The sequence below is a fragment of the Rousettus aegyptiacus genome, unplaced genomic scaffold (assembly GCF_014176215.1).
Source record: "Rousettus aegyptiacus isolate mRouAeg1 unplaced genomic scaffold, mRouAeg1.p scaffold_m13_p_14, whole genome shotgun sequence".
NCBI classification, from domain to species: Eukaryota; Metazoa; Chordata; class Mammalia; order Chiroptera; family Pteropodidae; genus Rousettus; species Rousettus aegyptiacus.
This window is the reverse complement of record NW_023416289.1, coordinates 8,971,192-8,994,209: the sequence shown is the minus strand read 5'-3', so window position 1 is coordinate 8,994,209 and position 23,018 is coordinate 8,971,192. Positions and strand designations below refer to the sequence as shown.

Here is a 23,018-nt window from a genome sequence, read left to right as displayed (position 1 = left end):
CATAGAATAAAATCAAAGTGAACCCACTGATATAAAAAGGATCAGACCATTTCCAACGACAAGAGCCAATCTCTTTACATTAGAGACAGACACTGCAGCCCAGGCTGCTTTTGAACCATTGCTGTCTAATGCTTGCTAGAGGTTATCTCCCCCAGGTTCTGTTTACACGCCCAGAATACGGGGTGTTTCTCAGAAAGTTTCTCCCTTTAAAATGAAAACATCTTCACTTCCCCGCAAACGAAAATGGCACAAACTATCACTAGAAAAATCACCTAACTCTTCTGAGTCTCAGATCCTTACCTGTAAAATAGGAGGGTAGATGAGAGATGTCTCCTAAAAGTCCTCTCAGCATCATGAGTCTATTTTGTCAAGCTAAGTTGGCTGCTTTCTGAGGCAAGGTTTCTACTATAATCATAATAATTAACATGTATCAAGCACTTAATGTACACTGACCACTGTGCGAAGTGCTCTGTGTTGATTATGTCGTTTAATCCTCAGAGCAACTCTATAAGGTAGTGAGCAGAAGAGTCATCGCCAGGTATGAGACAGCTAACCTTAGAAAGGCCTGCTTGCAAGATTGGCCCTTAGCTCTGGGAACTCTCATTTGGGAAGTGTTCCCATCGTTCTCTCACTGGTAAGAGTGGCACACTGTGCCTAAGCTGAATGTACAAACAATGTGGTTTTGTTGAGCATCTGTTACCCTTCCGGGAATCTGGAATTTTGGTACATGCTAGCCAGAGAGTGCCCATGTGACCAGGCCCAAATAAAAACCTTGGGCGCCGAGTCTCTCATGAGCTTCGGTGGTAGACAACATTTCACATGCACTGTTACAGTTTGATGCTGGAGGTATTAAGCATGTCCTGAGTGACTTTACAATGAGAAGACTCTTGATATCTTGTGCATCATTTCCACCTGACTTTACCTTCTCCCTTTGATTTTGTGTTGTATCCTTTCACTAAAATAAATCTTAACTGCAGATATAACTGTGAATCCTCCTCGTGAAACTGGGAAGGCTGGGGCGAATCCTGGACACGGGCAGACACTATTATCCTTGTTTCACAGATGAAAAAACTGAAGCTGAGAAAGGAAGTAACTTGCCCAGGAACACATGGCAGATGGGTGACATAAGAAAAGCAGGTACTGAAGCGGGATTGCTCCAGAAAATACACGGACTACCCACTACTCATAACTTTCCTCTTAGCTAAATAATTTGGCAAGTTGTTTTTGTTTTTTCAGAGCAAAAAAAAGTCCTCCGTCTTTACGTGGAAGAGTTGTAGCAATGCTAAGACTACTAAGGCATCAACCCCTAGGGCGGCAGAGAGCAAACTTTCTGCGCTGAGATGTCTCATTTTCAATTTTGAGGTAACGTATCCCACAGTCTAGCATTTCTACTCCTATGTAAATACCATGCTTGTATATTGTCATCTACAATAACAAAAAAAAAAAATTAGAAACAACCAAAACATTTAATGACAGAGGAATAAACCAACTGTGGCACATTCACACAATGGAACACTAAAGCAAAATTAGTAACCCCCGGGCATGGTAATGAACATGGATGAACCTCAAAAACAACGTAGGGCAAAAAGAAAGCAAGTCACAGAATTCACAGTATATGATTCCATCTATATCATGATCAAATACAGTCAAAGTAAAACATTGTTTCTATTTATACGTGTGAGGTAAAACTACAAAGAAAAGTGAAGAAAAGATTAATCCAAAATTCAGGGTAGTCTCTGCCTCTAAAAGGTCTTAAGAGAGATATGAGCTGGAGAAAAGGTAGTCAGGCTTAAAAATAACTGGAATGACCTATCCTTAAGTTGTGTGGAGGGCATATTTCATTATTCTTTATGGGGGTGCCAATCATTCATATGTACGATATACTCTATAATAAAATAACTGCACTGGACTCCGGCTGATAAAACTAGTTTCCTTAGAAGGTACAGGTTAACGATTCTGAAACCACTGTACGTGTACACTGAAATGACAATTAAGTGAATGGACGGAAGGTGACAGGAGCCAGGTTTCTCACTGTGGGAGTGGGAGGTGGCTGATAAGCCGAGAGTGGGGGCCACAATGATCCCTGAGATAATGGACCACAGTTGAAGATGTTAGTATGAACTTGTGTTCAGCTTAATATAGACTAAGATGGTTACATACAGAAATATCTACGGCTATGTGTATATTCATGGATTAGTACACATTTATACATTTCTTGTTTTGTCAGCCGAAAGGGCCTAGAGGCAATGACACTCCTGTAATGAGAAGCACCTCTAGCACGAGATCTCGGGTTCTAATATTCTCCAATAAAAGAAACCAGGGTTTCTTGTAGCTATGGCTAATTTTAGGACTGGGATAGGAAATATGCATGATGAGAGTTGAGCATCTTGTAGTACTAAAAAGTACTTTGCCCAGGGAACACGAGAACCAACGGAAGGAGCTCCCGGTGGTGAAAGCTGGAACAACTTGGGCAACGAAATAAAGTATTGGATTCTAGTCCAAAATACAAAATAAATAAGAGTTCATACTGATATAAACAAATAATTGATAAATAACTGGGGGAGAATAACTCCCCACTCTGTAAGCACGGGCTGCATGCAGCGACTACCACCCAAAGAGTACAGTAGTCCCCCCTTATCCACCAGGATACATTCCAAGACCCCTAGTGGATGCCTACAGTCACGGCTAGTACTGAATCCTATATATACTATGCTTTTTCCTATATATACATACCCATGACAAAAAATTTAATTTATATATTAGGCATAGTAAGAAATTACAATAATAATAGAAGTTATAACAATATACTCTAATGAAAGTTACATGAATGTGGTCTCTCTCTCAAAATATATTACTGTACTACACTCACCTTCTTACAATTATGATGTGAGATGACACAATACCTACAAGATGAAATGAAATGAAGCAAATGATCTAGTATTAGGCTACTTACTATAAGGGTTAATTAAAAACAAGCAATGAGATACCACAGATGGCTACGAAGTGACTAACCAGTGGTAGTGTACAGCGTATACACTAGACAAAAGGCTGATTCCTGTCCTGGGCAAGATGGAGAGGGACAGTGCGAGATGTAAACATCCTATTCAGAAAGGCACAAAATTTAAAACTTATGAATTGTTTATTTCTGGAATTATCCATCGAATATTTTCAGACCACTGTTTACTGCAGGTGACTGAAACCATGGAAAGTGAAAAGGCCAATAAAGGGGGATTATGTACAGGACAGACAGAGGGCAAAAAGCATGTTTACAGTCCGGAAACCTGACAAGCACAACCTCAGCCAGGTAATCAAGGTCAATGACAACAATGGAATGTCATGATCATAGCATATACACTTGGTATCATGTGATGAGCATGTCCCTTTACCTCTGGGGTCTTCCTCTCGAAAACCTATAATCCTAGTCTAATCATGAGAAAGACATTAGACAAATCCCAACTGAGGGACATTCTACAAAATATCTGACTAACACACCTCGAGACTGTCAAGCCATCAAAGTCTGAGAAATTGTCAGAGCCAAGAGGGGCCTGAGGAAACAAGACAACTAAATGTAATGTGGTATTCTCAATGGACTCCAAGAATAGAAAAAAGATATTAAGTAAAAACTAAGAAAATGTAAGTATGGATTTTGGTTAATAATAATGCATCAATATTGATTCATTAATTGCAGAAAATGTACTACACTATTGTGAGAGCTATTAACAGGGGAAACTGGGTGCGGGTATATGGGAACTCCCTACTGTCTTCCCAATTTTTTTATAAATCTAAAGTAATCTAAAACAAAAATTTATTTTGAAAATCATTAAAACCTAAATACTTTTTCTTAATTCCTCTTATTATTCATCAATGTATTGATTTGTCAAATTTATTCATTCAACAAACATTTACTGAGTGCTGCTGCACACGGAGGACTATTCTAGGCACCAAGGATACAGCAACGAGGCAGCCTCCACCTTCAGGGAGCTTACAAGGCAGTCAGGGGAGAAAGATGAAAATAAGCAGTGAGGGAAAAGTAGTGCGAGATGTGACCTGAGAAGCAGGCAGGCACCAGCACACCAAAACAGTCCAAAATAAGGAGTTTATATTTTATTCTAGGTACAATAGGAAGCCACTGAAAGATTTTCATAAACAGAAGGATATGAACTAATTTGTTTTTAAATATATCACCTCAATATTTATTACAGCTTCAATCACAATTGCCCAAAACAGGAAATAATTGAAATGTCCATAAAGAGGTGAATGGATACACTAATTGTGATCTATCCACTACTACTGGGCAATAAAAAGGAACAGACTAACTGGTATGTTCAATGTTAATGAATCTCAAAAGCACTAGGCTAAGTGAAAGAAGCCAGACTCAAAAGGTAACACAACCTACGATTCATTTGTTACAGAAATCACTTCAGTAAGCTGCCAAGAGATGGAAGTAAGGGAAGGAGAATGGCTACACAGAGGCGTGAGGGAATTTGTTAGTGTAAGGGAAATGTTCTATATTTAATTGCGGTGGTGGTTACAGGGCTATATAGATTTGTCAAAACTCAACAAATTGTACACTTAAAAGGGTAAATTTTATTGTACATTAATTTTACCTCAATCAATCTGGATTTTTTAAAAACACTTGTGTAGAGGATCTATGGAAAGGGGACAAAAAGCCAGTGTGCAAGGAGAGGTCCCAGAATGTTCAACTAGTATGACACTGAGTTTGAGATATCTCACAGATGCTCAAGTGGAAATGTTAAGCAGACAGTTACTATGAGTCCAGAGTTCCTATATTTATCAAAATAGTCATATTCTGTAGTATTTCTGCATTTACTGTTAAGAGATTTGTTAAATGCACATTGTCACTTTACCTCTCTTTGAGAGGGGAAGCTATTCAATTATTCAATCTGCACTACGATTCCAATACCATAGCCACTATCTACGAATGACAATTTAAATGGCAATTAATTAAAATTAAAAATAAAATATCTCAGTTGCACTACCCCATTTCAAGTGTTCAACAGCCACATTTACATCATCACAGAAAATTCTACTCAATGATGTTGCCTTAGAAAATTACCTCTAAATTTTCTTAGTGTTAAAACTCACTGATTCCAGGGACCACTGCAGAGTAGTTGCCTAGGAGCACAAGTCCCTCACTATTAATTGGTGACAGTAATATTTCAAGGTATTGTTTGATAAAGTAAATGATGCTTGTGGAAGCTTGTATACGCTGTAAAAAAAAAAAAAAAAAGTTTTACCTTTCAGGCTGAAGTTATTTTGAAAAGCTTATTATTCTGGCCTTCCTTCTCAGAAAGAGAACATTAAGAGATTCAACTTTTTGTCTCATTAATGAAACAGTTAATAAAATGGGTCCTTACCACCAGAATCAACCACAAAACCACACTAATTCACACCAATCTGTACCATTCCAACCGAATGAATAGAAAAATCAGAAAAACAGCAACTCCACAAAGCAGTTGAATTACCCAATTTACTTTGTCCTCTTACTTTGACAACTGCTGTTTCGATTTATTTAAAATTACTTCATAGCATCCTAATATATGTGTCAGCACCCTCTTTGCGGGTCTCTTCAATTACATTTCTAGAGAGAAGTAGGGGTGAGACTACCTGGGCTTCTGTGAGAATTAAAGGATTTACAGATTAGTAGCTTCCCAATTAACAGGCTCAGAGGTACCATACATGATTTTGTTCTTAGTTCCCAGTGAAAACAATTAACAAGAAAGGTGAAGGGAGTCTGGCGCCTCCCTTGGGAAAGCCCGCCTCCACAAGACGCCCAGTGCTGATGGTGCAAAGTGCTTCAGGATCCTTTGATCGGAATAGTGCTCCTCCAATTCTCCATGGGAACTCCATATCAGACAGCACCATAGAGCAAGATGGCAGGTGGCTTCCCAACTCATTATCTTTATGGCAAAAGAGGAGATGGGGTTTTATTAAAAAAAAAAACTGAATCACCCCCTTGTTGTAATCCTAATTTCCCTTCAGTATAAATCACCTGAGTATCAACATGGTGCTTGGCAAGAGCTCAATAAATCCTTGTTGAATAAACGAGTGAATGAAAGCCTGGCACACAGAAGGTATTCCATAAATATTTGCTCCGTGAAAAGCATAAAAGAGATAATCACAAAGACACCGTCCTAGGTGCTCAGGATAGGGGGAGGGACATGACATTTATTGAAGAACCACTGTATGACAGGCTCGTACAGTCTGAAGCTCTGGGGCCAGAGGCCTGAGTTCAAATCCCAAAGCGGCCACATAATGGAAGGCCTTGGCCAAGTCACTTGGGATCAGCCAAACCCGGATCAGCTCTCGTTTGGAAAAAAGGGATAAGATCTATTTATCTTGTGTGGTTCTTTCATTAATTAGAATAAGTGGATAAATCAGTTAGCACAAGTCCTGGCATATGGAAGACAAAATAGAAAAATGGGAAAAAATCCCTAGTAAGCGCTAACGTTCCTTGAGGCTTCCATGTGCCTGCCACTATGCCCCACATTCTAAATGTATGACCTCATAAAATTCTCAGGCCAACCCTCTGAGGTAGATCCGATTCGCACTTTCTTACAGGTGAGCAAACCGATGCGCAGAGTGATGACAAGCTAGGGGCTGAGCCAGGATTCGAACCCAGGTACTATGTGCAGTGTACACTCCTGTTCACCCACTGTATGAGATTTTCCACTATTCTAGCATTAGCAACCACTTAAAAGCTTAGGCCCTGAAACAGGGTTTTGTTTTGTTTTGATCGAATCCATCTCAAGGTCCTGTGAGGAAGAGTAAAGCCCAGTTAAGGCTTAGAGAAGTTCTGCGACTTGCCCAAAGTCACTAAGCGAGACCACTGGCCTCGAGGAGCTAATACCTCTTCTCTCACCACCCGGGTTGGGAGCCTCCCCTCAGCATTCACTCGCGCGCAATCACTGAGCTTCGGTGTCCCAAGGCAGATTCCCCTCCCCGTACTGCCATGGGGAACCCCGAAACCCTGTCGGTGTCCGCCCCAACCGCCTCCAGTGGTCTTCAAGGCTCCCACTCGCCCGCTCGGGTCTGACAGCTCCAAGCCACCCTCTTGTCCATTTCGCCAGTCCCGGCCCGGGTGGTTTGGCGAGAGTCGGACTTGGCAGAGTGGGGGAAGGGAACCCAGGAGGGCGCATGCCCAGAAGGCTCCATCTGGCCCCCAGCTCACCTGGGAGTCGCGAAACTCCACCACCACATTCTCGCTGCTCCATCGCGCCGCCATCTCCCACACCCACCGGCCCGGATCCCAGGACCGCGCTTTCCCGCCCCCTAAATCCACGCTTCAGGTCTCGGTGAGCCACACGCAGCCCACGAACGAGCCCAGCCACGCCCCGTTCCCCCTTCCGCCGGACCACAAACCATTGGCTGACCCTATCATTGGATCCGCCCCCTCTTCCAGGCTCCTCCAATCTTCCCTCACGTTGAGTCACTCACGCTCCTCGCGTCTACAAACACACGCCCCCCTGCCGCAAGCTGTGCCGGGAGTTGTAGTCCAAGGTCGAGTAGCGCGTGGGTAACACAGGGAGAGCTAGCGGATTAAAGTTTGGCGTGCTGTTCTCCGTGTCTCCTCGCTGGAATCCCTGCCAAGGCCCAGGATGTCTACAAGTCAAAACCCAACATTACTACAAACCAAAGGTTACCTCTTTCCCTGAGGTCTGCGATAAACGCATTGAGAAGTCTGAAGGTGCGATTTGTTTCGTACAGTAGTACCGCAGCGCCCGCCGCTGTCTAGGGACTCCAGGGATCTCCACGACTCTTTCGAGGGGTTTGTGAAGGCAAAACAATTTCGGTAATCATACTAAGACGTTTGCCTTTTTCACTTTCTCTCATCAATATACAGGGGAGTTTTCCAGAGGCTACATGATATATGTTGTAGCATACTGAACAGGAGAAGCGGATGTGAGAATCCAACGGTTTTCAAGTAAGCCCGACATAAAGAGATTTATTTGTCACTTCCCCACTAAAATTTTTTGTTTCGTAATTTCGTTTACAAAATGTATTATCGACATTAATGTCCATTAAGTAACATCATAAATATATTTTTAATTCTCAGTTTTAATTTCTAATAATTAGTATATATAGCCCACATAAAAGTTGGGGGGGGGGGTGGGGAACAGGTCATTAATAAGTTTGAATAGTGTAAAGGGATCCTGAAATCAAAAAGTTTGAGAACTGCTGTGATAGCATGAGGAGTGGTGATTAGGTTCTCTTTTGTCCCATTCTCTCAAACCCAGGCTTAACTGGCTTAGCTTCAATTTCTTCGTGAATGGGAAAATGACCTACTTCATTCACTTGGTTGTTGTAAAGAGTTAAGCATAGGGCCTGGAATGCAGGCAATACTCAAGTGTAAACTACTGTTAATATCACTATTTCTATGTACAAGTCCTTGTATGAAATGATAAGAGGGATGTCATTCCCTTCCCTCCTGGAGTGTTGGATGTAATGAGGAAGACGGACTTATTAACAGGGCGACTAACTCACCCCGTGAAACCCTTCAGACCAGGCAAACTGGGACAGTTGATCACTGTACAATATACTTGACAGAATGAATTGGGTTTTATAAAAGACTTGCAAGCAATGTGCCAGGAGAAGACACCTTAATGTGGGACCTGACATAGCATCCTGAAGGAGGTGACATTTAAGTTTTTCAGTATACTGTTAGGATTTTGGTAGAGTACACAATTAAAAAAAGTACCTCAGCATTAAAAATGTGAACAAAGGCCCTAAAGTGTGAAGAGAAGGACGTATCCCAGAGATACAAAGCAGTTCCCCCAATTAACACTCGAGGAAATTGCTTTCTTTCCTTCGAAATACACATCACAATTTGTAATTCAATATTTATTAGTTTATTTAATATTTTTAAGCTTTGGGAGGACAGGGACCAGGTCTACTTTGTTTAGCCCTGTGTAGTACTGCATAAACAAAGCATATGAAGTCAGGCCTTATTTGAAACCAAAAGTATTTTCTAAAACTATTCAAGGTCTTAACTTGCAATTCTTTACACCCAGAAGGGAATTCAGAATGACCAATCATTCTCCTTAAAATTTCTTTGCTTTCTTTCCCATCTACCTATCAGTTATTTTCACACACTGCAGCTCTGGCCGCCACCCTCCTCTGTTGGTCTTTCTTCCCCCCTCCCACTTTTCTCCCAATTCTTCATCATAAAAGACCAAAGGCTGCTCTGAAGTAAAGGGCCTCACCTCAGCTCACAGAGCCAGGAAGAGGGAAAACTTTAAGCCAGGTTCAAGGGCAGGGAGAAGGAAAGATAAAGAATACTTTCTATGTGTGCTCACGCATCACCTAGAAATGTACTGTTGACATAAGAAACATCCAAACCTGTCAAGAATTTCTGTAAGATTTTATTTGAGCCAAAGTGACAATTGCCAGGAAGCAAGATCTCAAATGAAATGGAGAATGACAATTTGGCAGTTTCTTCCATGCATTTATAACTAAGGAAGATTACCTTGAGGTGGGAGAAAGCCGGGTGAGGATTAGATTATAGGATAGTTAACAAGATTATTTGCTCTCTTGAGGGAGATTACCCTTATTTTAACCTAAATGCACATAAACAATAGACAGGGCTTGCTTAAGGCAAAAATAAAACTTTTACTAAAAAAAGTTATAGGCCTGGGGCACGACTGCCCATCATGACCTGTCCAGTTAGGAATTTATGATCAGGTCATCCTGTGAGATTACTTTCCCTTGAACCTCTTTTTTTTGTCTATGATATGAATTAATTCATCTAACACACCCTATCCTTATTTATTTATTTATTTGCCTATTGCCTGGGATGTAGTGGGTACACAATAAAGATCCAGCTCTTGCCTGAGAATTTCAATAACCCTCCCCTACTCCCACCTCTTTAGTTCATGTTTGTCGAGTTCTCAAAATCTGCTTGTCATGGTTCGTAGGCACAGAAAGTACTTTGGATTTCAAGTCCTTGGTGCTCTGTGTTCTCTCGATGTTTTCTTTCTTAAATGTGAAAAGAGCCCAGTAGAATTTTTGAAAGAGGGAGCGTGAGCACCTTTCCAACTGCCTCCTTGGGTCCTTCCTTTCTGTTTCCCACCCACACTGTCACCATGAAAGAGTGGGGACTCTGGAGCTAAATCTAGAGCTCTCCGGCTGCTGTTTCATTGCAGTGCACCTCTGAGATCCACACGTGAATATCCTGTCTGAATCAGAGACCAGGGACCGTTAGGAGTCCCTTGTCAAATAGACCTCAACTTGCTGACCAGGCCACAAAACCCTTATCACCAAACAATGTCTTTTCAGAAGGTCGCTTGCTAGGAAGGCAGGATATGTAGCCAACCTAGAAATCCAGGGCTTTGGCTGGCTCTTATCAGCAACTAGCCTTGTAAGTTTGAACAGAATCTTTTATCTTTCTAGTCTTCTGTTTCCTCTTCTACACACTGTGGAGTTTGCTGACCCCTCCATCCTTTACATCTTGGAATCCTGCCTTGAGCACCACTGGTAATTTTCCTCTCTTAATCAGTCAACAAATATTTGTGCACAAGCCCATATGCTCAGGCACCTTGCTAGGTGCATTTGATTGCCCATTACTCTGGTTTCTCTGTAAGTTTTCTTTTTTTGAGAAAAACGATAAAAATGTAAACAGCTCTGGGAGGAAGCTTCTTACTGGGAGACACTTGTCTACCCACAGGAGTGGGAGTAGGGTGTCTCCCTCTAAAGCCCTCTCCATCCTCTCTACCCTCTGACTCATGGAAACAGAGAGGAGGCCATGGGTTTCCCAAGTTTTCTCAGAGTAACCCTAATATTTCCCCCTTTTTCTGAACGCTTCAAGTCCCAGATCTACATTCTTCTGGAGATGTTTAAAATGGGCTTTGTAGCATTGTTATGCACTCACGTTTGCAGGTTTGGGTGACACTGACTTCATCAGCTTTCTGCTGACTGTTCTGGTAGGTGGGTCAGTGCTTTTATTACCCTGTGTCACAGCCGGAGAGCCAGGAAGCAGTTCACCCAGGGTCAGTGAGAGCATGAAGATATGAAGATAAAAAATACATAAATAAAACAAGATTCCCAAATCTAGCTAGGGCCATTTCTGCATGTGATATCCTTGCACTGAGAAGTCCAAAATAAGTTGAAACCTCCCCAGACCCATTTACTTTAAACCAAGAACCCACAAGAGAAACTTGGAGCAAAACACATACTGGACTCTTGATGTCACAAATGACAAATTGAAACTAAGCTGGGGCTGGAGGTCCCTGTGGATGCCTGTCTCTATGCATCCAGTCTCTCTAAGATGTGAAGAATAGAGCCAAGCTACTGAATAAGGGATTTTGCATCTTAGTATTTTCATTTCAGAGGGGAAATTGTCACGTGAATAAGTACACAAGGAGATAACAATGGCATTGTCTAAGAAAGGATGACATTCAGGGTCCCGCAGGGCTCCTAAACTGTCATCACATCGCCAAGAGGAGAGGATTCACCTTTGCAGTTCGGGTCCTCAGCTGTCCAGTGGTGCCAGATCTGAGAGATTGGTCTGTGAAAACCATTAGACTGGAATATAAAACAGAAAGGCAAATTATTAATTTACAAAAAGAAATATAGCTGTTAAGCAGACCCCATTGGAGAGTACACAGAGGAAAATGAAATTGTCGCCCCCAAATTCCTTGATCAGCCTGTTCAATGTAAAGCTCTACTCCTATCAGCTGTGTGACTTTTTAGCGTACATGTGGCATATATTTTATATATACTTCTGTCTCTCTATCTACCTACTTTTCTGTAAATTTACATGGCTCAAACACAAATACAGAAAGGTATTTAGGGAAACAAAATATTTCTCATCCATCCCATCACCCAACTCTCCAGTTCCTACTGCCCACGCCCCAGGGGACTACACTATGTTGTTTCATGTTTCCATCCTGTATATTTATGAATACATAAGCAAAGAAAAATAGAGATCTTTATTTGGAGAGGAGGCAAGTTTCTGAATTTTTCAAGTCTTGGCATCCTCAGTACTCGTTAATCATTGATCGTTATTCTTTTTAATGATAATGATGTTGATAAACCTTTCCACAGCTCCCCATCCCCTCAGGATATGGTCCATGGCTCCCAGGACCCTCTTTTCTGCCCTAAGAATCAGCCTCATCTTGGGCTCCCACCTCCTTTCATGGCAATTCTACTTTATCCTTCAGGTCTTTAAAGATGCCATGTTATCCAGGCCTTTGAACATGCTGTTCCCTTTGCTTGGAACATTCTTCTCTTCCTGAAACACATTCTGCCCTCCCACCCCATCCGTTGGCTAATCTCCAACTCATCTTTTAGTGCGTTTAACGGAAAACCACAGGCCCAAAATGGCATCACTGCTGCTGAAAGCTTATGATATCAAACCTAGATTTAATACCTGATTCTAATTGCAGTTTCAACCTCTCCCAGAAGCTTCATCTCAATCAATCAGTCTGGAATTTCCTGAACAACACCAGTGAGGTGTCTACCTGATAAGACCCCCTTCCCCCAAGAGAAGCTGTTCTTGCCTAAATAATCCACTCATTGAATTTCTTAGTCCCACCCTCTTTCTGCCTATAAATATCTTTCATTTTGTACAATTCATGGTAGTGCCCTTCTAGTTGCTAGATGGGATGCTGCCCAATTCATGAATTGCTTAAGAAAGCCAATTAGATCTTCACATTTATTTGGTTGTATTTTGTTTTTTTTTTAACAAGATCTTGGCTCAGAATCACTGTGTTTGTGCCCGTCTCCTTTCATCAGCACCATGTTCTTTCACTCTCATGGTACTTTTACTTTCACAGCACTTAGTCAGTCATTCATTTGTTTGCCAAATATTTATCTGGTGCCAAGCGCATGCCAGGCATTGTTCTAGGCTCATCTACCACATTGTATTGTTGCCGCCTGCTTCACTACTTCACATATCTTTGTGTGTATATGTATATATATATACACACACACACTCATATATGCATATATCATATTTCACTGTGATTCACATACCATAAATTCACCCTTTTAAGTGTATAATTCAGCAGTTTTTAGTATATTCACAGGTTGTACAACCATCACCATTATCTAATTCCAGAACATTTCACCACTCCAAAAAGAAATCATCAGCAGTCATTTTCCATTTTCCCCTCCCTCCAGGCCCTGGCAATGATTAACATTTCTATCTCAATGGATTTGCTTATTCTGGACATTTCATATAACTGGAATCACACAACATGGTCTTTTGTGGACTGGCTCATTTTACTCAGCAAAATGTTTTCAAGGTTCATCCATGTTGTAGCATGTATGGATATACCATATTTGCTTTATCCATTATCAGCTAATGAACATTTGGGTTGCTTCCACTTTTTAGCTGTTTCGAATAACACTGTGAACATTCATATATAAGTTTTTCTGTGGACATACGTTTTCACGTCTTTTGGAAATATGCCTAGGATTGGAACTGTTGGGTCATATGATAACTCCAATTGTTTCGAGGAATTGCCTGACTGTTTTCCACAGCAGGTGTACCATTTTACATTCCCACCAACATTTAAAAGGGTTCCAAAAACATGTCATCAACACTTGTTATTGTCCTCTTTGATTTAGCCATCCTAGTGGGTATGATGTGATTTTTCTGAAGCTCTGTGAGAACAAGGACTTGCTCTGTCTGGCTTATCACTGTATTCCAGAACCCAGTGCAGCGCCTGGCATTTATTAGACATTCATATTTTACTCAATACACTATAAAAAAGTATTGAATGTATAGGTAAATCAGAAGCTAGTTAGATGGTTACAATACTTATCATGTATTTATCTCCACAACAGAGATCTGTCAAGGGATCCAGTATTCTTTTTTCTGCTCAGTACTGAACCAGACTTTTTCTGTTACCATGGTCATTCTTCAGGGAGGAAATTGGAGTAAATTTAAGCTTTCTTGTTTTTCTTCAGATCACTCATTTGGATCCTTAGGTGTGCACAGATTCATCATTTAGGCACTTACAGATAATTCATTGGGTATTGGAATATTTTGTTTTTTCCTGTGCTCATTTCTCCTGCAGAACTCTTGACTTCCTTCTGCAAGGCTTTTTCTCACTCCCAAGCACTCCATGATCGCATATAGCCTTATTCTTGTTTCTTTCCAAGCTGCTCACACTGGGGCAATCAATACTTGTGACAGACCAGCTCTTCTTTAGGGAGTTTTCATATAATATTTCTCTACATCCTTGTCGACATAGAAAACATCCAAACCCGTAGAGAATTTTTATGAATTTATTTGAGCCAAACTGATGGCAATTGTCAGGAAGTGAGATCTCAGATGCTCCAGAGAATGACAGTTTTGAAGTTTCTTTTATACATTTGGAATTAAGCGGGGAACATAAGGAAGATTACCCAGAGGTGGGAGAAAGCAGGGTATAGGATAGTTAATAAGATTATATGTTTCCTCAAATGTAGTTATGTGCTCCTTCGGGGAGTCTGAAAATAAGCCTTTTTCCAAAAAAATTATATGCCTGGGTGTGACTACTCACTACGACCTGTTAGGAATTTATGATCAGATCACCCTGCGAGGTTACTAGCCATTAGATTTATTACAGCACCCCTTTTTCATCCACACTTCTTGATTTGAAAGTCGGTTAGGCCAGGGACTGGGTGATGCTCATAGCCAGCACTCAGTACTTGAAAAATAGTGAGTGAATGAATGAATGAATGAATGAATGAGAATATGTGAGAGAGACATATTGCAAAATGCAGACTTAGTCGATAAATATTTACTGAGTACCCACTGTGTCCCAGGCCCTGTGGTGCAAGCCAGAATACAAAGTAAATAAAACAGGGGACCCACGTTGGTCCAGGGAGTTTCTAAAATCACTGGTTTTAGCTGCATTATTCCATTTGCAAGCCTCTTTTTCACCTTTTATCCTACAACTAATGATTTATTTTCAGGATCACTTTTTAGCTAAGGTATCTATCTACTCATTTGCTTAAGCCTCTAATAAGAAGTTCTGATCTACTGTCAGCGAAATCCTGAGTCCCAAGTGCCCCCATGCGCTGTTGACCCCCAAACAGCTAAAAATCCCCCAAATACTAAGCTTCCAGATCTTGGGGGTACTTGGATGGGGAACCTCCGAAAGAACGGACAGCGCATCCACCAGAGGGTGCTGTAGGGGCAAATTTGTGCCAAGAGGTGAGCTTGACCAGTGACCCTCTGAGCCAGGTGTTCTGAGTAATCTTCAGTCTTACGTTTCCTTCCCACCCCTTTGATCCATCGCCGCCCCTCCCCCACAAGTGATTCCCCCTGAATTATTAGTCACTTTCAGGGACTTAAAGAGTGCTTGCTTTGAAAAACGCGTTGCTTCTGTTCCTGACGCCCCGTGCCTCAGACCACTAAGCCTACTGGCCCGCGGGAGCTGGGCTGCTGGGTGGGGGCCTCCCGGGCATCAGCAGCTGGACGCCGCAGGGGCCGCGAAGGGGTTAAGCCGGCGGGGGGGAGGGGGAGGGGGCGCGGGCCGCGCCTGCGCTCTGCCGCCCTCCATTGTCTCCACGGCGGCGAGGAGCGCCGGCGAGCGCAGCCCGGGACCCAGCGGGGCTGTGCGGCTGGCCGGGTCGGCGGCGGCTGGAGCGAGAGCACGACGCAACGCGCCCGGGGCTTCCCGAGCTCCGCCTGGCCGCCCAGCGCCGCAGCTCGCCCGAGGCCTGGAGGGGTCCGGGCCGACGTCCATGGTCGCGGCGTCCTGAGGCTGGGGACGCACCCGGCGCCCCCAACCCTCCTCTGCCTCCTTCCGTCGGGCGGGCGGCCTCCTTCGGCGCCTCCCCGCGCTCGCCCGCCGCCTCCCTCCCTCCTTCCCTGCGGCTCCCCCGGCTTTCGGGAGCCCGGGGGCGGCCTGTGGCGCGCAGATCCCGCGCCGGACTGCGCCTCTTTGGACCTTGAGGGCAAACATGCGTTTGGCTTGGATCGTTTTAAATTCTTAGTTTGGGATCCCCGCCCGCCTGCCTCTTCCGCCTCGCGGATTTTCTTTTCTTTTTCTTTTTTTTTTTCTTTTTTTCCCTCCTGGTCTCCTTTTTGACTCCTTCCTCCTTTATGCTCGCCCAACCCTCTCCCCGCTGCTAAGAAGTGGGGGGGAGGGTCTCGGCCTCCAGGTTCCCGCCCCACCGGGGCCCGGGCGAGCATGGGGGGCAAGCAGAGCACGGCGGCCCGTTCCCGGGGCCCCTTCCCGGGAGTCTCTACGGATGACAGCGCCGTGCCCCCGCCAGGAGGAGCGCCCCACTTTGGGCACTACCGGGCGGGCGGCGGAGCCATGGGTCTTCGCAGCCGCTCGGTCAGCTCGGTGGCAGGCATGGGCATGGACCCCAGCACGGCCGGAGGGGTGCCCTTTGGCCTCTACACCTCCGCCTCCCGGGGGACCGGCGACTCGGAGAGGGCGCCGGGCGGCGGAGGGTCCGCGTCTGAGTCCACCTATGCTCACGGCAATGGTTACCAGGAGACGGGCGGCGGTCACCATAGAGACGGGATGCTCTACCTGGGCTCCCGAGCCTCGCTGGCGGATGCTCTACCTCTGCACATCGCACCCAGGTGGTTCAGCTCGCACAGTGGTGAGTCCGCGGGTGGTGGAAACCTCGGAGGGTGGTGCGCAGCGCAGGGCGCATATGGGCGCCCCAAACCTCGGTGCGCGTGCGAAGGTTTGGATGTGGAGTGTACGACCTGGAATTGTCTGCCTTACCTTGGTTCCCCAAGCCAAGGGAATAACGAGATATCGACTCTAAAAAAGAGGCTTTCTGCAAGGCTGCAGAGCCGGGCGTTTGAGGACTCAGGCATTGGTTCACTTGTGGATGGGCAGAGTGAAACCTGCCTATTGAAGTCCCACTTACTGGCATCAGCGTCTTCAGAGAAGAGGTCTAGCCGGGCTTATAGCAAGTGGGCCTTGGTGCTTCCTTTCTATCACTGCAGCATTGTTTCTTCCCCAGCTTTACAGAGACATCCAATTTGACCAAGCAGTGTCTCCCAAACAAAGAGAGTGAAAAGAAATAAAATTGGGGGCAAGTGGTGGTTGGATTAGGGCGCTCGCTCTTGCTGGGAGAGAGGGGTGCTCAATTTTGCCACCCTGCTGGAGATCTGTTTGAATTGTTTAAAATGGAGCAGCCAGTAGGCTGCTGGCATAGACAGGTGTGGCCTGCTGAATGGAGAGCCCAGCCCGGGAGCCTCCCTCCAAGGCTTCGAAGGACTAGGGCTCTGGTCACCTGTGCTGCATGCAGCAGGCTTGGCTCAGTGACTCTCACATCCCTCCATCTTTTTTCTTCCCCTCCATACTAAGTGCTTGGTCTTCCAGATAACCTGTATCTTTTTGTAATTGAGAGGTTGGATTTTATTGCCAAGCTGTTGGTACATTACAGGGGAAGATGAGGATTCAGAGAATCTGGATGAATTCATGTTGTGAACTTCAGGTGACAGGCCAGCAAAAAGCTGGAGGAGGATTTCCCAGGCTCTGACTGGCAAGAGCTTCTGGAGCAAAACAGGTCTGTCTGCTCAGCCAACCTGAGAAGCCAGGTTAGGCTTCTAGAAAATTGGTCAAAAGGGGTGTGGGGCCACTATTTATTAAATAGCTTTTATTTCTGGAAACAGTCTGGATTTTTTTTTTTTCCAAATCTATAAACTTTAATTTGTGAAATAATTTTTTTGGGGGGGAGGGGGTAGATAGTGACTGATTTCAGGGAATACTTAAAAGTGGCTTTCGAATTGCAAGGATGGTATTTTAATTCCAGAGCAGGCCTCTAGATATCATTGGTGATTCTCAGACATATATCAAACTCTACCCTGATGAGATGCAAGATGTGACTGTCTGGAACTTTTAGACATTCGATCAGCTTTAGACATTTCAAAATAAATAATCTTTCTTATAAAATTTGGTACAGAAAGAGGCAGGCAGCTGTATTTGCGAGATGGTCGTGGTTAAATTTTTAAAAGAACTGTCATTAGAATCTGATTTTAAACTGAGAAGCACTATCAGAAGGTTCTCTAAACTCACAGAATTTTGTTTGTTGCAAAACAAATGTAATCTCATAGTAGTTTGTTTGGGGGAGTTCCCGGTTTGTTAAAATTTCTTGCCTGTCTCTTACTAGAAATTTTATTTTTGCTTATTCCGCCACCAAGCTTCATGCTGGAGTCATGAGTTTACAGTTTGATTTCAAACTTTCAGATTCCTCAGCAGTGAAACTATAGTTTAATTTTTTTTTCTTCATCCAACTGTGGTAAGGGTAGGAAGTACTGAACCATGGGAATACAGAGAAAGTTAATATTAATCCCTTAAGGGATTAATATTAAAGCGTGTGTTGGGGCCTGCTATTACTATTTTGGGTAGTAACATTCTTTACAGGACCCTCCTGCCCTTTTGTAAGACATTCAGCATAGCAGGCCCTGCCCATTAAATGCCCCCACAAGTGCTCTTGGTGGAGGAGAAGGGGGACCACCCTGGTTGAGATCCACTGTTTTAATACTTTGTTCTTTTATTCAAATAAAGTACTTCGTTTGTCCTGTGTAATTCATTTGAGATGAACCTTCACCTTTCCGCTTTTTTGCAATGGTGATTCTGTCTCCCTTTCCGGAACAAGCCAGGAGGTCTTCCTTCCAGGTCATACATCCCTTTCCTCTAAGAAGAGAAACTCATTTCTATTTTGGAGCCTTTGAGTAACGCCTGAGCAGTGTCTGCTTTTGTGTTGTAAAAGTAGAGGGTAAAGATTTTGGTGCACAGTTGACTAGATGCCTGGAAGTTGATGCTATGCTCTTGCTTGTGTTTTTGGGGTGCTTTGGAACTCTTCTTGGGCACAAAAAATAGTTGTCAGTAAAATAAGTGGGGGAGTTCAGTGTGAAAGAGGCTTCCTCAAAGGGACCGAGCTGATGTTGTATCGGGAGGTAGAATCCTGGGGTTCCAGGTCCTCTGAGTAGCTGTGACCTTGGGTGAGACTCCTCCTCTCTTGAGCCTCATCTTTGCTATTTTAAAAATAGATGTGTAATCCTCGGCAGCCAGCCTGTAAAGGTTGTTTCCCAACTCCTGTAAAGATACTCAGCAGTCACATTCGTCTTCTCTTGGTTCCTACACTGGCATGGTCTATGACATTGGCGTGCCCTGTTCCCTGTGCCTGGAATGCTTTTCTTTTCATTCTGTACATGGGTAGCTCTTTCTGAACCCTTAGGGTTCAACTTAAATGTCTCCTCAGAAGACCACTCTTAAAAATTGGCTCCTTCTCATTAATCTCTCCAGTCACCTGTTACCTTGAAAGCACTTATACTTTGTAAGTATTTTATTTATCCATTTATTTTTTCTCTTTAATTTGACTAACTTTTAAGCTCCATGAGATCTGGATTGTGCTTCTTGATCACTACTGTGACTCTTGCACTGTGTGTGCCAGGCACAAATATTTGTTGAGTGAATGAAATTTAGTGCCTTGGGTCCATCGTCTCATTTAATCATCACTATAACTCTATAAGGTAAGACTTTTTATTCCCGTTTTACAGGTGAGGAAACTGAGGTTTTGGGGGAGGTTAAGGAACCTACACAGGTCAGCTGGAATTGGAATGCAGGTTGTCTAGAGTCAGAACCTGGGCTCTTAATCATTACACTCTGCTGCCTCCCATCCTTAAAACATCAGGAAACTGGTAGGGTCCTGGAAATGCCACTGGCCTGAGTCAGAGGACTAGGCTTATCTCCTGGTTGGGCTACTAATTAACTACCTGACTGGCAGTCTTTGGCAAGTGAGTCATTTAGCCTCAGAGTCACCATTTCTTCACCTGTAAGATGGAAATAATACCCATTCAGCTTATCTTGCTGGGTCTCCGGAGATAGTGTTCACAAAAGCCAAAGAGCATACATATGAAAAGTGTCATTCCTACAGGGGCGTTTCTCCTGTAGTTCTCTGCCTTATTTCATCTTCTCAGACTCTGCTGAGCAGAAAGATTTAGAACTACGTGAACTATTTCCCCAAAATGGAAGATAATGCTCTCTACTGAAATCTGACCTACACTGATGGGCGGCCATTCTTAATGATAACAAATGCTATTGAGAACTGCTTTATGGAAGTGGAGTTAGAGTGTCCCTTCCTTTCTACGTTAAAAAGTAAGTTTTGCTGGAAGGTGTTTAACTCCTGATAGAGTCCTGTTTATCTCAGAATATGGATTTCTAGATGTGGAGAAAAAACATAGAGGATCCACCATGTTGGAAGGAAGAGGTTGCCAGTTTTCTGGGTCCTACTATAAAATGGCTGGTCATTGAGGGTTTCGCTTCATCTTGTTAATCATATGTATGTATACACGTGCATATTCAGAAAAATCTGTTGTCATCAAGCCATCAACGAGGGCTGATAGAATGTGACTTTTCATAAGTCTTTAAACATGCTAGCAGGGTATCTCATGGGTTCTATTTTGCTGCTACTCCAGGGTTCTCAAGTGATTTAATTTTCTCTATTCTTAAATAATTAGGGAGAGTTGCCAACTCCATTGGGGTGGATCAGAAAGCCTCTTTGTGCCTCACCACAGGTGTGCTAGAGGTAATGGTTCTTTACGTGGTTTCTGAAGAAGGAAAGGCATTTTGTGGTCTCCAGAGAGCACGATGGGTCCCCTGCACTACAGCATTCTACCCTTAATGGGGACTTTTTCTTTAAGCAGAGTTTTTACTTCTCTAAAAACCATGAGGGCTTATTTTCTATAAAATAAAAAAAGTTTCCTCCAGGAGAAGGTAACCTCTTGAAGGTCACAGTTGACTCTTCCTCAGTGGAGTTTGAAGGTGTTGCATGAAACAGTGGTTTCAGTCTTAAAGTGTTTGTTTTATGGGATGTGTACATTTCGCCACTAAGCAAAGACACACCTCAAAGATGCCATAAGGAATGCTCTGAGCCAGGCCACTCTTAACCAAAAAAATGCAACTCTAGTTCCTTTTTGGCAAAGGAACATGCTTTATATTTTACAAATCTGATATTCAACCCAAGCTTATTGGGCATTAACCTTTTAGTACACCCAATTCAAAAATTAAACTTCAATTTCGACAGTTTCAAAATTGGAAAAAACTTAACAGGGAAGTAGTAGTAACTTAAACGGGTCTTGGATGTAGCCTCTCTCTCCCCACGCACAGAAAGCGTTCTGAACACTTTTTTGGTGCATTCATTAGTAGTATTTTTACTAAACCTTAAATAGGGGTGTTTTTAATGACAGTAGGTAACTGAGGTTGTGGTACCAGAATCCTGAGCTTAACCCAAAACCTAAGTCTTAATCCCAGTCTTTTAGAGTGATGGGTGAGTATAAATTTCCATCTGTCTTCTTTCCAAGCCTTCTCATGGTCTATTCTGAATCAAGGTTCCTAATGATTACTGTGAGTATAGGTTTGAGGATGAGAAGGGACTTTATAGACCCAGCAGATTTTACTTCTGACCCTTAATGTTCTGATAAGCACACAGGTTTATCCTTGAACCCAGCAGTTTGGTTCCTGATTTTGATGATGTTGAATGGGTGAGGGTTATGAATAACCAGCCCTCTCAAGTATGAAGCAGATGAACCAAGTTTAATCTTAAAGCAGCAGCTGGGGTACTTTCTAGACTGATGAGGCTGTTTACATGGAAATCTCCCAGGAGTTGTTAGAATTGAGAGTACCGCCTTTCTCTGTTGGGAATACAGAGGAGGGGGAAATTCACAGGGTCCCTGTGAACACCGAGTTAGAGGAGGCCTGTTAAGAATTTATAGTGAACTCTTGGATTTATAATGAGGCAAATACAAAGAAGAGCTCTCCTGATTTCTGTGAATGATTGGGAGGGTTTTCAAGTGGACTCTGCCCAGTATTCCCTAGGGGGTTGGTTAACAATGCAGGTGACCACACTCCTGGAATTCAGTAGAGCTAAGGAGAGACATAAGAGTCTGAATTTATCACAAACGATTCTGAAAATGTAGTCAGAAGACTATTTCTATCTGAACCTCAACTCCACAATGGATGTAGCCTCTCTCTCCCCACGCACAGAAAGCGTTCTGAACACTTTTTTGGTGCATTCATTAGTAGTATTTTCAATATTACTAAACCAGGCAGATATTTCCTAACCAGGATCCAAAGAAATCTTTTAATTTGCTTCCGAAGGGTAGGTTCACCCAGCAAGAGCATTGTTTATTATTTGATGGTTTTCATTGGCATGGAGCTAAGCATTTTTCTCCTATAGATAGGACTAAGCCAGTCTGCTTTGATTCTTGAGAACTGAAGTTGCTCCAGACAAAAGTGAATTGCGGCAATGGCCCCTTTCCTTCTGTGCTGTCTTCCCCCTCCCTGATTTTTCTTCTACAGCACAGTTGCCTTTGGCTGCTTATGCTACAGAAGGGCTTACTCAGTTATATCCTCTTTCATATAAACCCGGCCAGCAGCTAGACAAGTCAAGCTCTTAGGATGAATCCAGATTTTAAATGGACAAAATACCTCTATTGCCTTTTTTCTTACTGACCCCACAGTATGACTTTTTGTGTATGTGTGTGGAATCTGTTGAGCTAAGACATTCATTTCTTCAACTGGTGTTTATCGGGGGGCCTCTAGTATACTAAGACCTGTGCTAGGTGCTGGGAGTATACATTTATTACAAGAGTGATTAACGTTAACGTTGCTTTGTTCTGTCGATGTAAGACCATCCAAACCTGTAGAGAATTTTTTATAAAAATTTATTTGAGCCAAACAGGATATGCCTAGAAGCAGGATCCCAGCAGAATGAGATAAATGCTTCCAGGAAATGACAGTTTGCAGCTTCTTTCATTCATTTGGAATTAGGGAACTAAGGAAGATTACACGAAAGTGGGAGAAAGCTTGGTCAGGATTGGATTACAGGATAGTTAACAAGATTTTGTGCTCTCTTGAGGGTGGTCAGCTGTAGAAGGAGGGGTGTGAAGAGAGGCGTTTCAGAGGTGTGGTAACCTAGATGCACAGAAACAATGGACAGGACTAGCTTAAGGCAAAGATAAGCCTTTTACTAAAGAGGTTACATGCCTAGGGCGTGACTACCCACCATGACCTGCCCAGTTAAGAATT

The 23,018-nt window shown here is 43.2% G+C and overlaps 2 protein-coding genes and 2 long non-coding RNA genes across 11 annotated transcripts in view; 2 read left to right on the top strand and 2 right to left on the bottom strand.

Moving 5' to 3' along the window:
* Positions 1-7,344, bottom strand: part of WDR59 (WD repeat domain 59) — a 67,512-nt gene extending 60,168 nt beyond the window's left edge. For all 3 annotated transcript variants that reach the window (XM_016143871.2, XM_016143878.2, XM_036231348.1), the window contains exon 1: positions 7,193-7,344. In XM_016143871.2, coding sequence (XP_015999357.1) covers positions 7,193-7,246 — 54 coding nt within the window. In that variant the 5' untranslated portion in view covers positions 7,247-7,344. The remainder of the gene's footprint in view (positions 1-7,192) is intronic.
* Positions 7,345-7,535: 191 nt separating this feature from the next.
* On the top strand, positions 7,536-8,105 carry LOC118611344. Its single transcript, XR_004954220.1, has 2 exons — positions 7,536-7,708; positions 7,865-8,105. It is a non-coding gene; the product is annotated as an uncharacterized LOC118611344 (long non-coding RNA).
* An 859-nt stretch (positions 8,106-8,964) lies between these two features.
* Positions 8,965-17,116, bottom strand: LOC118611342. 2 transcript variants are annotated; one of them, XR_004954217.1, is made up of 3 exons: positions 16,701-17,116; positions 10,889-11,541; positions 8,965-9,996 (listed from the first exon to the last, which is right to left on the bottom strand). It is a non-coding gene; the product is annotated as an uncharacterized LOC118611342 (long non-coding RNA). The 2 variants fall into 2 exon arrangements; XR_004954218.1 differs by having other exon boundaries at positions 8,965-10,966; positions 11,472-11,541.
* Positions 15,522-23,018, top strand: part of ZNRF1 (zinc and ring finger 1) — an 87,475-nt gene continuing 79,978 nt past the window's right edge. For 3 of the 5 annotated variants that reach the window (XM_016143854.2, XM_016143845.2, XM_016143861.2), the window contains exon 1: positions 15,523-16,572. In XM_016143854.2, the coding sequence (XP_015999340.1) occupies positions 16,149-16,572 (424 nt within the window). In that variant the 5' untranslated portion in view covers positions 15,523-16,148. Of the gene's footprint in view, positions 16,573-23,018 lie in introns of all 5 variants that reach the window. The other 2 variants (XM_036231346.1, XM_036231345.1) reach the window with 1 other exon arrangement.